General features: G+C 41.0%; 1 protein-coding gene across 1 annotated transcript in view; it reads right to left on the bottom strand.

Moving 5' to 3' along the window:
• The window catches only part of GLUD1 (glutamate dehydrogenase 1), a 37,113-nt gene that overhangs the window by 16,256 nt on the left and 4,826 nt on the right, over positions 1-16,031 (bottom strand). Inside the window, exons 2-4 of the mRNA XM_004765799.2 lie at positions 5,824-5,904; positions 5,246-5,301; positions 4,058-4,121 (exon numbers count right to left, since the gene is read on the bottom strand). Coding sequence (XP_004765856.2) covers positions 4,058-4,121; positions 5,246-5,301; positions 5,824-5,904 — 201 coding nt within the window. The remainder of the gene's footprint in view (positions 1-4,057; positions 4,122-5,245; positions 5,302-5,823; positions 5,905-16,031) is intronic.

The following is a 16,031-nucleotide window of genomic DNA, read 5'->3' as shown; positions in this document are numbered from 1 at the left end:
TGGACTACGTGAGAGTAAGCAGATCAGTGTACTCCCCTTGACCTCAGCTCAGTGAACTGCAATTAGAGAGAACAGTACCATCTTGCCCTATACAAGGATGACTGCTGTGGTTAGGGAGTGTCTGTTATGAGACAGCACAGAGACATTCTACTTAATTGGGGGTGCAAGCCCTCCCCGCCAGGGAGAAAAAGAAAACACACACACTGCTGAAGCAATTATGGTAAGCCCCATAATACTTTCACTCGTGTTTTGACCTGTTCATCAAAGCTTACTCTATGTACATATATTCCAGCCCTCGGCTCTGAATTCCTCAGATCATAGCAAATTAGAAAGGTTGAGGATAAGAGAAATTAGTCCAACAACAAATGCCAGGGACAGCACTAACACTGACAGCCAGCCTGAGATCTCAGGTAAAAATGTGTGAGGTTATGCCCCCTCTCATCTGTCAAGAAATACACAGAAATACCCCCATCAGAACAGTAAAAAGCAAAACACCTTTGTTACTTGGTGGGTCAATTAAATAAAACATGCTGTATCAACATAAAGAAATATTACGCACCCATTAAAAAGCTTGCAACCCTCACCAAAACACATTGTGTGAGGGGAAAAAAAGCAGCTTTTGTATAGTATGTAGAATGTGTTCCCATTTATGTAACATTCTTTCTTTCTCTCTAGCTACATCTCTGTACAGTATCTATGCATCTGTTTCCATGTGTATATACAGTATGGCCGGCACAGGTTTGGAAGGATACGCTTAGCTTACCTCACACTTGCTCACTATGTTTCCATTACCAGCCTTGCTTATAACTTTCTATAATTGTTTTAGTTGTCTAATACAAACTCATTACCTTTATAAACAGAAAATACAATTTGAAAAATGGTTCAGCTATGAAGTCTTCCAAAGAAAGTTCTAAGGCCTGCACTCGAGTTCTGTATTTTTCACTTTTTAACCAACTGAACAAGGTACATTTTATTTTATTTTTAAAAAGATTTTACTTATTTGACAGATAGAGACCAAGCATAAGAAAAAGAGCACAAGCAGAGGGAGAAGCAGACTCAACACGGAGAGGGACCATGCCAACAGCTGCTGGCAGAAGCTTAACCAACAGAAGCTTAACCAATGGAGCTACCCAGGCACCCAGAGGAAGGTATGTTTTAGTATTTTCTTACACTGCCCACTGTGATGCAATGGATACATAACCTGTCTACAATAACTTGGAAATGGTCAGCTTGCTTTTCACCCTCCTGTCCTGCCCCCAGCCAATCTGTCATTCTCCTGCACCCGAGCACACTTCCCCTTAGGCAGCTTCTAAATCTCATGAAATCTAACTTCCTCAAACTACTCTCCCCCCATATAACTCTACCTGGAAGAGGTAGTGCTCCACCCTGGCCTCCCCCTTTGACAAAAGGGCTCTACTATTTCCATTTGTTCAGTGTCCATTCTCTGAGAGCAACAGACTTCAAGGATGTTCATAAAGATTTATTTGATCATACTGCTTTTCTTCCAAGGTATAAATGAAATTGCTTCTGAATCCTTCTAGAGGCATCTACAAAAGTTTTCTTTTTTTTCTTTTTATCAATATCAAGTGACAAATAAGCTGTTGCAGGACGCCTGGGTCGCTCAATGGGTTGAGCCTCTGCCTTGGCTTGGGTCAGGATCTCAGGGTCAGGCTCTCTGCTCAGTGGGGAGCCTGCTTTCCCCTCTCTCTGCCTCTCTGCCTACGTGTGATCTCTGTCAAACAAATAAATAAAATCTTAAAAAGTAAAATAAAATTAAACAAAACAAAACAAAGCTTGTTGGGACAAATCCCAATTCCAACTGGAGAAGGCCTACTGGCAAGGGGCAAGTTACAGTCTGTAACCTGGAAATGTACCACAATAAACTGCTTCTTAAAAACCTCGATTCATCTAGACAGCCTAAGGTGAGACAGCTCTTCCTACCAAAAGCCGAAATATTAGGCTTTTGAGTTTTCTACTCCACACAAAATCCAGGGATGCTCAGATTCTAAGTAAATCCTGAATTACAGACAAATTCTCAAATACCTTGCAGAGAACAGGTCTGAAAGTCCATACTTTGTAACAGGTTACCTAACCTCAGGAAAACTAAAATGCCATCCTTCAATCCCACAACAGTATACAAAAAGATAAAAAACCGGCAAAGAGCACAGCTGCTTTAACAGAAAGTGAGCACAGGGCGGAGCTAAAGGCCAGTTCTGGTGCACTGAGATGTGGGTGGGGCTAGAAAGATGGACACACTGGTTAATGTGAGGGACCTTCACAGCGTACACAGGTGGTATCTAAACTCATGCTATAGAATTAACACTAAACTTTAACAAACCTAAAAAGAAAAAAAAAAGATACAAGTGGAAAGAACACTTGCTAACTCATTCTCTGAGGCCAGTATTCTGATGTTAAGGGCCTCACAAAAAAGAATATTGTAGACCGCTATCCCTTAAAATAGCATAAAAAAAGTACTTATGAGTAAATGTAACAAGTCGTGTAGGATGTGTGAGCTGAACTACAGACCATCACTGAAGGTAATGGAAGGAGCGGGAAACAACTGGAAGGGCCCTCAGTGTTCAGGGACTGGAACAGTCCTCTGACGGGTCTGCAAACCCATTGCATTCCCTATCAACTGTCCAGCTGACGGGACAGGGCTAGGACTCAGAGCCAGGTGGAATGCACACTCAAACTCCATGGACAGAGAAGTCCCAAAATAAGGAAGCAAAGACCTCAGTTCCAGAGGTTTGTTAGGACCAGTTCTGTGCCCTGGAGGGAGAGAGACAATTCTTCCCCCTTCCCCCCAATGCTAAAAAGCCTCCTGAGCCCAGCCATCAGGTTAGCGGCATTGTGAGTCAATGAGGCTTTTTTTGCTTCAGAAAAGAAGTCAAATTGCAGGATTTAAGCTTTCATTGTTTTGATCAATCACTTTTAACCTTGGGAATCCTAAAGTATTTGTCAATACAGAGAAAATGAAGCTGCTTATCGTCTATATATGGGCAGTAAATACTAACAAATAAAGTCTGCAACCACTTAAGACTACGAAAGACATTGCATTTAAGCTAAGACGAAATACAATACAAAAATTATGAAGGCTGTCAAAAGGCTGAACATGACAGTAGTTCACCAAATCTGGGAAGCAGGAGGCATTTCCGTAAGGAAGGTAGTTACCTCCCCCTGTGTTTCCCCAGCTCAGTGACAGGACAAGTTCACAGCAGTGCTGAGAAAGGGGCATTCTTGGAAAGAAAACACAGGGGCAGCAAAACAGAAAAAGCAGATTTTCCTTCTTATTAGTCAGTTTTTGTTACAAGGGCAAACATTCTGTTAAATACTTTTATGTTATTAAAACAAATTAGGATTCTTCTAGCACAACAGAAGAAATACAGACTTAATTTGCTTGAAAAATTAAAGAGTAAATGATGAATAGTCATACATCATAGCAAAGAATATCGCCATCCCACACAAAAACCACAGGACACAGATGACAGTATGATACAAAAACAGCAAGCCAAAGAAGATCAGCACCGTCAGAAATCTAGTCTTTGGCCAAAGGGCCTGGTGACAAGCATCAGGAGTCCCGGGGAACCCTCTAAACAAGCCAGTGCCGGCAGAGTGAGCCACTGTGGGAGCCCCTCACCTCCTAGCCTCTGCTCACTCTCTGAAGGGGCAGCCGGCTTTCAGCTTTTGGCTCCCAATCCCCAAAGGTATCCGATTTCTCACTGCTTTCACAACAGGATTACGATCATAAAAGTGCTTCTTACACATTAGAAAATGTTTATTATACAGGCATTACTTAGTTCCTAAATCTTTCTGGTCATCCCAACAGTGACTGTACAGGCAGCCAAGGTAGCAGCGGCCCCCTGGTGTCCACACTGCGTACCAAGAACCTGAACTTGCCTTGTAGAGATGCATCAAAACCAGACCTGTGTGCGCCCACCACAGTTATCACAGAGCCCCATTTCTCAAAAAAAAAGGGGCAGTTCTACCCAGGTACATACAAACACAGGAGTTAGATGTTCCTTGTAGGAGTTAGATGTGCCTACAAGGTAACACATACCAATAAAGCCCTTCTTCGCCAGCTCCATGGTAAACCTCCTTGTGATCTTTTCCAACTCATTATCCTATAAAGGAAAAAATGAAAACGAAAACAACAATGAAACAAATGTTTCTCACAGAAAACCACTAGTGGAGATACGTAATAGTTGCATCATATTTTCTGTTTATAGAACATTTTCATGTATCTCATTTTTTAAAAGATTTTATTTATTTATTTGTCAGAGAGAGAAAAAGCACAAGCAGGCAGAGAGGCAGGAAGAGGCAGAGAGAAGCAGCTTCTCTACTGAGCAAGGAACCCAATGCGGGACTGAATCCTAGGACCCTGGGATCACCACCTGAGCCTAAGGCAGTGGCTTAACCCACTGAGCCACCCAGGCATCCCAGGACATTTTCATACATCTTGTGTAGTAATCCTTCTAACTCATAAAGCTGGCATCTCCATTTCAAAGAAAAGAAAATGACAGATCAGAAATTAGGTTATACAAATATCAGATAGTAGAACTGGGGCTCAAATCCCAGTTTCTGTTCTTTTTGTATTAATACAGCACCCTACAAGCAATCCCAATGGTATATAACAGCCAGCTTAAATTAATTTGGGAATTGATAGGAAAAATGGTAAGATTTTTACTAAATTAAGGCATCTGTCACTAGACCTTGAGATCCCAATATAAACATCTCAGATCAGGAGGCCTGGGGGGCTCAAGTTGGTTAAGTGGCTTTGGCTCAGGTCATGATCCCCGGGTCCCGAGATGGATCTCATGTCAGGCTCCCTGCTCAGCAGGGAATATGCCCCTGCCCTCGTTCCTTCTCTCAATCTCTCTCTTAAATAAATAAAATTAAAACAAAACACCCCCTCCCCAAAACACCCACAGATCATAGCAACATGTTAAATGTACACAGAGCATATTATATTTATACTGTAGAATATATGACATGGATATAAATGCCTAAGAATATGAAGGTATTAATTACCTTTTAACCAAGTGTAAAAATGAAAGAGGACATTGATGTTAAGCAGGTGACCTTTACATGGCACCACACTCAATGAGTTAATTATTTACTTGTTTTTCCATTCCTTTAAAAAGCAACAGGGGTCATTAATCTCAATGGTATGGGGGACACACAGAAACCCTGTAATTTCAAATCCTTTGTGAGTGTCCATGTGGACAAGTATCATTTTGACACTTACAGTATAGTTCTTGGGATTGATCTTAACACCAGCCTTGGCACCCCCAAATGGCACATCTGAAAGAGAAGGCTGCAAGTTGCTATTCCATACAAAGGACAAAAAAAAAGTCAAGAGGCAGAAAGCACTATGCAGTATTACAATAATTCAAATATGACACTTCAAGCTTGAACTTTAGAAAATTCAAGATCTAAACCCACACTGATCTCTTAAAATGTATTTGAACTAAAATTCTAGTGGAACAGAAATGATAAGGCTGGGCAAGTTATGATGCCTTTTTATTCACTGTGCTTTATTTACTACTTCTAAAAGAAAAAATTTATTTTCCTTCTACCATGATTTGGTCTTATTTACTGAGCATGGAAAGGGATTTTTAAAAAAGATCTACACTTACAGAAAATTCAATTTGTTTCTATAAAAAGCTTTCCATTAAAAAAAAAGAGACTACATCTTAATTAAGACTAACTGAAAAATGATATAAGCATTAAATGGTGCAACTTAAATAACCCCCTAAAAGTAACCTGGTGTGTAGATGCATTTCAGCAAAGCGTTATCCAGCAGCAGCAAAGGGGATCACTTACCGACCACCGCACACTTGTAGGTCATCAGCGAGGCCAGAGCTTTCACCTCATCCACACTCACATCCATGCTATAACGAATCCCTGTGGGGCAAGAAAGAAGGGGATGGATTCAGAACGTCCTTTGGCTGGTGAAAAGAAGTGCCAGAAGCTGAAAAATGTCCACACTTCCTCCATTTCATTCCCTGGTTACTTCCAAGAACACTTAGAGTAGCTTGTGATACAAAGTCAAGGAAAACCTGCTAATGAGACACCTAGCAAGGGCTACAGATGAGTATGAAACTGGATTTTTAAGTATTCTGATAGTTAAGGGAGTAAGACTGGCGAGGGAATACAGTGTTTGCATTCTGGTAGGAGTGGTAAGAGCATCAAGCAGTGCTCCCGGAGATGAACAGATGAGCCACAGTCCTGTCCTTGAGGGGCTTACAGCGCAGTGGGACTTCACAAGACAAAAACTACCTACAAATCATTGTTTCCAATGCTCTTAAGAAGGCAACTAATTCAGCAAAGTCATTTATTCTTTTACTATTTGGCTTAGGTGATTTGGTGGCAAGGAGTTAAAAAATGTTTTCTTTCTGAGAGCAGATAAATATAAGCAAATGGATAGTCAACAGATCCAACAGATTCAACTTAGATCAGGTTGTCTAGTTCTGGCTTCAGACAAGGGTAGGAGATCCTTACCTCTTCCTCGTTTCACTCACTGCTAGCTTGTCATCCAAGAGATAAGAAGCTGACAGACCTTTCTCAGCAATTCCCTCTGCTCTTTCTGCAAGGATGGGAGGAGGCCAAGCGACAGGGAACTGTGTCTTCATGTCCCTGTACTTGGGAGTGATCAGGTGTTTGGTAGAAGGGACACGGAGACGGAGTATGCCCACTACTTTGGTTTTGGGGATCCTGGTCACTCACGCTCCTGAGATGTGTAGCATGAAGCCACCTTTCATCCTCTGTTGATCACTGTTTCTCAACCCCAAGGAAGAAGGCCAGAGTGAGGTTGATGTTTGCATGCTACTTGGGGCTCATGAGCACTGTGTTTTTGAGCGACGAAGGATCTGAATGAAGCTGGGTACAACTTCCACTGAGAGATATAGTAATGGGGGACCTCAGGGATAATCTCTTAAAGAAGAATTTTGGGAATAAAAGCTTTTTAGATAGAAATATACAATATTTCATAAACTAGCAGTTTGAGAAAACTTCCCTAATCACTTTTAAAAGCTGGCTTCTTATGTATTTCAGAAAATATCCATCTAAACACAAATGATACAGCTTAAGAGAATTTTATCTGTTGTATATGCTATCAAAAGGGCAAATTCTAAACCCGAACACATTTCTCTGGCTTATTAGAAAAATAAAATGATTACATTTAGAAAAGTGAGCTGTAAGAAGAGATCTTACATATAATGGGTTCTCAGATTATCTGGGAACAAATTTATGTTAGTGAATTTTAGATGAGATATAACAATTTTTAAAAGAAGATCTAGTGGTGGGGGCACCTGGGTGGCTCAGTCGATTAAGTGGCTGCCTTTGGCTTGGATCGTGATCTCAGGGTCCTGGGATGGAGCCCCACTTCAGGCTCCTTGCTCAGGAGGCAGCCTGCTTCTCCCTCTGCCTACCGCTCCCCTTGCTTGTGCTAGCTCCCTCCCCCTTTGTGTCAAATAAAAAAATAAAATCTTTGGAAGGAAGGAAGGAAGGAAGGAATTGTAAACAAAGAAAAAGAAAAGGATCTAGCCGCTATCTGTTGCTACAGAGCTTGCTTTCTTATTTTCTTCAGGCCTCTATTAAAACTGGCTTCACTCCAAGAGGCCCTTCCTGACCACCTTACTATTCCACTCTCTATTCCCCTCTACCTTATTTAATGTTTTACCACTGACTTTACATTATATATATTGTTTACAGTCTTGGGTTCCCCACCTGGAAGGCTAGCAGCACCATGAGAACAGACTTTATCTTGTTCACTGCTTTAATTCTTAGTACCTAACACAGAAAATGGCAAGTATGTATTAGGTGCTCAAATACGTGTATATAAGTGAGTATTTCTTGACTAAGGTGTTAAGACAGAAAGGCCATCGTCACTAAAAATTCTGACATGCCTGTAATTTCTAAACAATTCACCAGCAGTGTCTGCGTGTATTACCAAAGGGCTAGAAACTAGAAAGAGGCAGAAGTACCAGGTCCTAAAATGTACTCCAGACCAAAAAAAAAAAAAAAATCTTGCTCAAACACCACAATGTGTTTTTAAAACCAATAAAACTGTTACTGTGTATCATGCACATAACTCAGTGGAAACCTTGCTAGGCCAGAGACCTGGGCACTTACTTCCTAACCAAGCTGAGTCTCCTGAAGCAGTAAATGCTGTGGCCTGCGCCTGCTTACCTGAGGAACAGGGACATAGCGCTCATGGTTCGAATCAAGCCTGCACAGGACAGTACCTGCGTGTGGCCATAGCTTCAATCTTGGCCATTATCACTGCTACAGGAAGTATTACCGTGTGGTGGCAGATCAAGAAATTTAGGTTTTAAAAAGTCTAAATTGACAGGAGCTTAAACAACTTAATAAAACTTGATTTCATTACTTCTCAAGATAAATTCATGAAGGTAGAAAAAACAGTCTGCTATGAAGAGTTAGTATTTATATTACACACAAAGCACTTTTTTCACTGTTTTTTTTAGAGCCCATGGAAGTGGTTGCTCAGTTATTTAATTTCCCTTGCTTTCTTTAAAAGAAAATCACTGGGGCGCCTGGGTAGCTCAGTGGGTTAAAGCCTCTGCCTTCAGCTCAGGTCATGATCCCAGGGGTCCTGGGATTGAGCCCCGCTTTGGGCTCTCTGCTCAGTGGGGAGCCTGTATCCTCATCTCTCTCTCTCTGCCTGCCTCTCTGCCTACTTGTGATCGCTGTCAAATAAATAAATAAAATCTTAAAAAAAAAAAAAAAGAAAAGAAAAAACACCTTAGTTTCAGGTATATCACACCAGAGAGACTAGAAAAGTCTATACATTATACTGTGCTCACAGTGTAGTTACCACTTTCCTTGCTTTCTTAAGGGAGGGGGGAAAGCTATTGTCCCTTATCTAGTGTTTTTAACTAATACATTTGGTGGGAAACTGAAAACAGCTTGAAAGAGTAACATTCACAAATCTGAGAGCAATCCTAATATTCTAGACACTGGACTCTGGCTTGTACGAAATACTGTAAACAAAATGTCTATTTTACTGCAGAAGTCCTGGAATGATATGAGTCAGAAACTGTACATGTATAACAAAAAGCATGTTTCTGCTTGGACAGAACCCAGGAATTCTTGTTTGTAAAGTAAAATTTTCTTTCCGAGCCACACCCAGTCAGAGCTCAGCTACACGCCAGGGAAGAGCAGCAGTTAGATAGACTACCTTTCACACCAGCCTATTCTGGCAGGCTATGAACCCCTGAAGGAGTCCAGTGAACTGAGGCAGGAGCAGAAGAATCAGGGGGATAAGCCCTGGAGCAGATGAAGGTGGGGGCAAAGGTGGACCCTGGAACCAACACACATGGCACTGCTGGGCTAAAGAAAACACAGGTTTTCCTTTCAGCTTTCTAATTAATCAGTTGATACACAAATGTTTTGACTTCTGGAAGCTGGCAGACACATTAACACAGGGTTACTTAAACTGTTAGTCTGGAAAAAACTCTCCAGTAGAGCCATAAAAATACTCTATACTGTACCAATACTTGAGACAAAAACAGGCATCAGAACAGAGAGTTCATCCACATCTAAGGGAAAGCTACACTTGCTTTTCTTCTCATGGGACTGGAAACCAAAGGTAATTACTAAAAATATACTGTCACCTAAAAATTCTTACCCACATCCTATTGGATATTAAGAATATGAGGGCAAAAAAGAAGTCGCTCTTTACTGTATACAAAGCCAGTCAGTTATGAGATACCAACACAAGTGGGGTGAGTGAGGGACCAAGATGTGACAGACATATACTTGATGTGACACTCACTACCCCAAGTTAGGACAGTCACCACATGTTATGCTTCGAAGTTTTGAAAGGGGAAAACAGAGCATTTCTGAATGCCTCCAGTGTGTCAAAAATAAAGAATTCGAAGACAAAGTTGTTCAGTAAAGCCAAATAACAGGTAATACACACACATACACACACACACGAAAACCAGGAAAGCTTAAAATGTTTTAAACCAAAATGAAACAAGGTTCTTAGGTGCAGTCTGATATTTTTACTTTTTCTAAAACCACACTTTTCCGTCTTTCCTGTGGGATGGGTAGTATGGCAAGAGAAGGCTAAAGGTGAGTCGGGACAGGCGGGGACTGGATGCGGGCACAAGGATAGAAACTAGAAGGACCCCAAGTTTTATTCCAGGAACTGAGAAAAGCAAATCCAGACTTTTTTCTTTTCTGAAGTCCTCCAGCACTACCTGGTAGCCTGTGCTGCCATCCGCACTACTGGGGTTCAGGAGGAGGCCAACTGGGTCTCTGAACACAGCACTGACAGGTGTCACGCTGGAGGTGAACACGTGCAGTGAAAAGCAGGAGTCCATGGCTGGCCAAACTAGAACAGGAACTGGGTGATTACACATGTGTCATTAGAAACAGGGTCTAAAAATCAAGGACCACATTCTGACTGGCCCACAGAGTAAGCTGAACTTCTAGTTCACCGGAGGAAACTGAAGAAATAGCACCTATGACAAGGTTTATCATCTATCAAACCTGGAGGACGGGTTGGTGACACAGCTTTGAAATCAGACCTTTCATTCTGAAGAGTAATTAACTCTATCATACAGTTATTTTAGGCTAACGGGCATCCAGATGTTTCAAAAGAACATTAATAACAGGCATACATCTGCATACTACACAACAGAGAGCGTTTCTCTGCCTTTTGACTTAATGACCAAAGAGTTTCATCCTCAAGAGTCTCATGATTGGTATACAGCACATTTTTCTAGGAGAAACAAAAAACATAAAGCAAAAATTAGCTGAGGCTGCTCTAGTGATGAAGAAACCACACCGGCTCCTTACTTTGAGAAAAGATTCGGTGAAAACCACAACTGAGTAACTTCATTTTTTTTTCCTTTCGCTAGCTGACTCAAAACCAAAAACAGACAAAAAAGCTCCTAGCAACTGAGCCAACATTGTTTTTTTTAATGATGAATCATTAACTGAACAGATTCACGAAAACTCAAATGGTTTTAAAAATTACTTGCACTAAGATCTTTTAATAGGGCTTGATTTATTAAGAGTTCAATTTCCAACTGTATTCTATCTCTTTTCAGAGAGGTTCTGAAGAGTTCTACCACAAGCACAGAACTCATAGGAAAGCAAAAAGAGCCGAGAATTCATAAAATGCATGCACTAACCCTCTTTCCATTTATTCCTGAGAACACTTCTTTTCTCACTTAATACTAATATAATCTCTAACATGCGAGAGAATGGCATACCTTAATTACAAATGAAGAGAGGAGGGCAAGCAGCAGTGAGGAACCACCACAGAAAATATGGGAAGTCTCAGATAAAAATTCCTTCAGCACTGCAGAGAGCAGTTTTGTTCGGGAGCAAAGGAAAGTCATACCTTTAACTGCTATGACAGTGTCCCTGTCTGTGTAAGGCAGCAGGGAAACACCATTATCAAAATCTTTAAGTGTTTCGAAGAGACAAACTTTGTAAGTTCTGGGAAACATATGTTTAGCTGATGCTGGAGAAATGAAAAACATTTCACTTCTTCTTTTCATTAACATTTAGAAGTTTCAACACGTATGCATATGTTCATCCAAACTTAAACACAGAAAAAACTGAAATCTCCCCTATCACTACATAAACCCCGTCTTTTCCTTATTATGGGTGACCATTCTTAGCAATTTAAGAGAGAGAGAGTGTGTGCATACATATCCTCTGAAATCATTTCCCTGCATTTAAATACGTACTGTTTATTAAATGTGCAGCTTTGTCTTATACTAAGTATTGAACTTACTGCCCAATAGATGGAAGAAAGATTATGGATTCAGATGGGGGAATCTTGATCACTGGTTTCACAGATTGCTTATTCTGCTAATATCAGTAAACTTAGTCCCCGCTTCCCACCAAACAGGTCTTGGAAACGATGCCAGGGTAAAAGTGGTGAATATAAAATCAGATGACATTTAGGAAAACATAAAGGTAACTAACTTGTTATAAAAAGGTTCAAAAGGTAAAGAACTGACACTACAGATATCCAGTTTCACATAAATAATGAATAAGTCTAGGTGATATTTGAGATGGATCGTTAAGAGCAGGAAGAGAATTAGAGGGAGATAGAAGACACGGACTAGACAAGCACCACAGGCAGTGACTGTACTTTGCCAGAGTAAGATCAAGAAAATACATATGCCTGTATTTCCAATTGTCCTAAGGATCATTTTATACCCAATCTCCTTTAATTTAAAAATCCAGCCCTTTTTCCTACTTGTACTTTCCGGGTAGCTGATACCACCCCTTTCCCTAACGGTGCCTCAGGCTAGAAATAGAGGCTTTATCTCATTCTCAGTTCCTCTCAGTTCCTCTGCTGCCTAGCCTTCTGGGCCCTCCCAGAGTTATTATCCACCCAAAAAGCTGTTTCTTCTGCTTGTACACTTCTGACACCAAATGTGTGGGTTTTCCACACCAACAGCCAGTTCTCCAAATCTCTGTGGGCACCAACTGATTGTTGTACACAATTTAAGTTCTGACACTGGCTACATGGAGTTAGCACAGACTCCACAGATTAAGGGCTTATTCCCACAAGACTGGCCTTCATCTTCATCACAAGTATTGCATGCTCAGGGTACCCAGGCTTTTGTCCAACTTGGTAACAAACTGGGGCTCCCATGACTCCCTCCTCAGATTTGATAATTTCCTATAATGGCTCACAGAACTCAAGAGAACACTTTACACATGTTCACTGGTTTATTATAAGGGTCCTGAGGAGAGCAGCTTTCATCCCTGTGTCACAGGTGTGCCATCCTCCTGGCACATGGATGAATACCAGAAAGCTCTCAAAATCTAGTCGTTTGGGATTTTTATGAAGGCTTCCTCACATAGGCATGATGGCTATTAACTCAATGTCCAACTCCTCTTACCTCCATGGAGAAGGGTAAGGGATGGGACTTAAAGTTCCAAGCTCCTCATCATGGCTTCATCTTTCTGGTGGCCAGCTGCCATCCTGAAGCTATCCAGGAACCCACCAAGAGGTGCCTCATTAAAACAAAAGATGCTCCTATCAACCCAGGAAATTCCAAGGGATTTAGGAGCTCTGTGTCAGGAACTGGAGTTAAGACCAAATATTAGGACAAAAGAGGCTCTCAGCATCTCTATCACTCAGGAAATTACAATGATTTTAGGAGCTGTGTGTCAGGAACTAGGGACAGAGACCAAAAAAGTATTCATCATGCCATGAACCCTGGCTTTCCCCTATTGACACACACACACAGGTTGTCCCTATGACCCCATCACATGGTCCTGCCTCTTACCTGGGCTTAATCAGTTACCCCCTCTATTTCTCTTTATCTAAAATCATCTTTCCCCCATCCAAATCCTATCCAGCCCTCCCTGCTTACAGATCAAGAGGGTCATTCCCTGGTATATTCTTTTAACTCCTACTGTAGCAATGCACTGTTGAGTGTTCCCAACTGTGTCATTTACTGACTAGTTCTGGGAAAGGAAAATGCAGAAACAGAATACTGAGCTAAAAACAAAAGGAGAATGCCACAGATACCGTAGGAGATTTGGGATTCTGTTCTATTCTGAGGAAATCAATGAAAAGACACTGAGAAAAAAAAAATGAGCTTTGTTTTGTTAAAGCTTTCTTATGGATAGTTCCCCCAGAAAGAGCACCATACCTGACAGAGCAGGGATTAAAATGCCTGTAATGAACAGGTGAACTATCAGAAATCCCCAGGAGTTAAGGAATGCTCCTTAATTAAGCATAACGTTTAAAGCTCTTGCCTGCAGGGAAAACTAACACATAATGGAAAAATTGATTTATCTGGAATATCATCTATAGCTCATAATGAACATAGTCCTTATTCAGTAAACCCCCAATACGGGGACTTCCACCCTTGACTACTATTCCCTTGTGGTTTTTCTTATGGTAAAAGGGATTAAAAACAACAAGGAGTCCATGTACATCCTAAGGCTCAAATGTACAAAATGCTTCTTTTTTTTTTTAAAGGCCCATGTCCATGTATTTATGACGATGATATATGGCAAAAGGAGTCACACTACTGACAACCTTTATAATTTTCATTTGGGTCATCTTTCACATTTTTCTCTAGCCAAGAATAATCCAGAGAAATAGCAATTCATGACAAACTGTCACTTCTGAGTTTTTAAGGAAGAGGCACTCAGAAGAAAGCCTTGTTAAAATGATTCCTTTGAAAACCCTTCAAGATCCATATTCTAACACTCTGGTAGGGAAAGGAGCTCTCCTGACTGTCACATTAAACTGTTCAACACTACAGCTCTTCAAACCTTTCAGCGGAAAACTCTCATTAGGAAGTTCTTTCACGGCCGACTGGAATAAATGGGCCCGTAAAGATTTCAGATATGAGCGAGTTTTATATGCACAGCTGTTGGAATATGCAAGCATTTTCTAGGAAGGGAGGCCTTCTAATAGCTTTTAACACATTTCAAATGATCCAAAGTATTCGGAGGTCCTGGTACTGAGGGCACGACATGGTTCTCAGTCACTGCTTAGGATAGAACTCATTTTTTTCCATATGAATAGATCCCAAACAATAATCATTTAAGGAGGTGGGTGCTGGAGCCAGAGGATGGGAGCCCGAACCCCAAATCTGCTACTTAAACTGGGTGGGGGTGTAACCTTACTGGAGGAATCTTTTCAGCCCTAGTATCCCCTTTTCAAAGTTGGGGCAACAGTGTGTTCATGAGGTTGTTGTGAAGAATAAAAGCGATGATGCATGAAAAGCTCTTAGCAAAATGCCTGGTGTCCACAGAGAGCTCAACAAATGTGAGCTGTTAGGTTACCCCTTGTTTTGCCAGTTGACCTGTGTGGAGACAGATCTCTCAGGTGCTGCTGCCTTTGGGAAAGGAAATTAAGGTCTGGAGCAGCCTTCTCCCAGGACACCACTCTGCCCTTGGTGAAACCTGTCCTGCCTTTAGCCATAGTATTTCATACACCAATGCTTCAGTCTTTTTGATAGTGAGTAATCTACATAAATTTCTGCCTCTGGAAAGGGGAAAAGATTTCCTCACTGGGATAGCTAGGTCAGTTTTAGGTGAGAACTGTGCACAGAAAATTGTTTAGTTACTTCATGGGAAAGAGCTGGACAGAGTTGGCTCATTTTTCATTTTATAACCATTATCACTATTTATCTGAATGATATACAGCTATTTTAATAGGAGTTTCTTGGGTACAGCCATCATGGGTTATTTATGAATCAATGTTCTTCACTGCGGTGATGTAAGAGGTCTGGTGGTTTTTTTTGTGTTTGTTTTGTTTTTGTATTATGGAAATCTAATATTATGCAAAATAAATGGGAAAAAATGTCCCACAACATCCTGGAAATCCTATGTCAGGCTACTGCCTAGGAATTCTTCAACAACCCAAAGCTAATTATTTTGGTCTTTATTGGTTCTTGGCAGAACTCTCAGCACCTTTAAATATCACTGGACAAAAACAATTTTCTTAAACAATCTAAATTATTATCTAAATTATTATCAATAGCTGTAAGACACCTAATTTCTTCCCTCTACAAACCAGAAAATTCATGTTTGATTTTTACTTCTTCTATTTAAAATTTAAACACTGCCACTTTTATTGAAGTTTAATAAACTGGTACTTGTCCTCTGATTTTTGATGCCCCAATTCCTGCAATGTGTTCTCTGCGTAATGAGTGGGCAGCGTCTGTGTTCCTGCATACCGGCTTTCTACTGCCAGGGCCAGCCACCTACATGGATTTGCCCGAAGTGAGGGGAAGACTGAACTGCCTTCTGATGCATCCCATCTGATGCATTTGTCTCCCATGAAATTCAAAAGCCTCTATCATGGCAACCCAGTTCTGGATTTAATTAAAAAGGATTAAAAACAACAGCAGGAGCCGCGGCAACAAAACCCTCAGGGATGAGGGCTAGGGCGAGAACACATTACAAATCACCTGTCTTTTAACGGAATTTTCAGACTGAGTTAAATCCTAAGTTTATCTACAAAGGCTACATTTTCTCTTGTGGGAACAGATGCGGACACACACTCA

This window comes from Mustela putorius, unplaced genomic scaffold, assembly GCF_011764305.1.
Source record: "Mustela putorius furo isolate JIRA1106 unplaced genomic scaffold, ASM1176430v1.1 tig00003909_pilon_pilon_pilon, whole genome shotgun sequence".
Taxonomy (NCBI): Eukaryota; Metazoa; Chordata; class Mammalia; order Carnivora; family Mustelidae; genus Mustela; species Mustela putorius.
The sequence above is the reverse complement of the archived record's forward strand: the minus strand, read 5'-3'. Positions and strand labels throughout refer to the sequence as shown.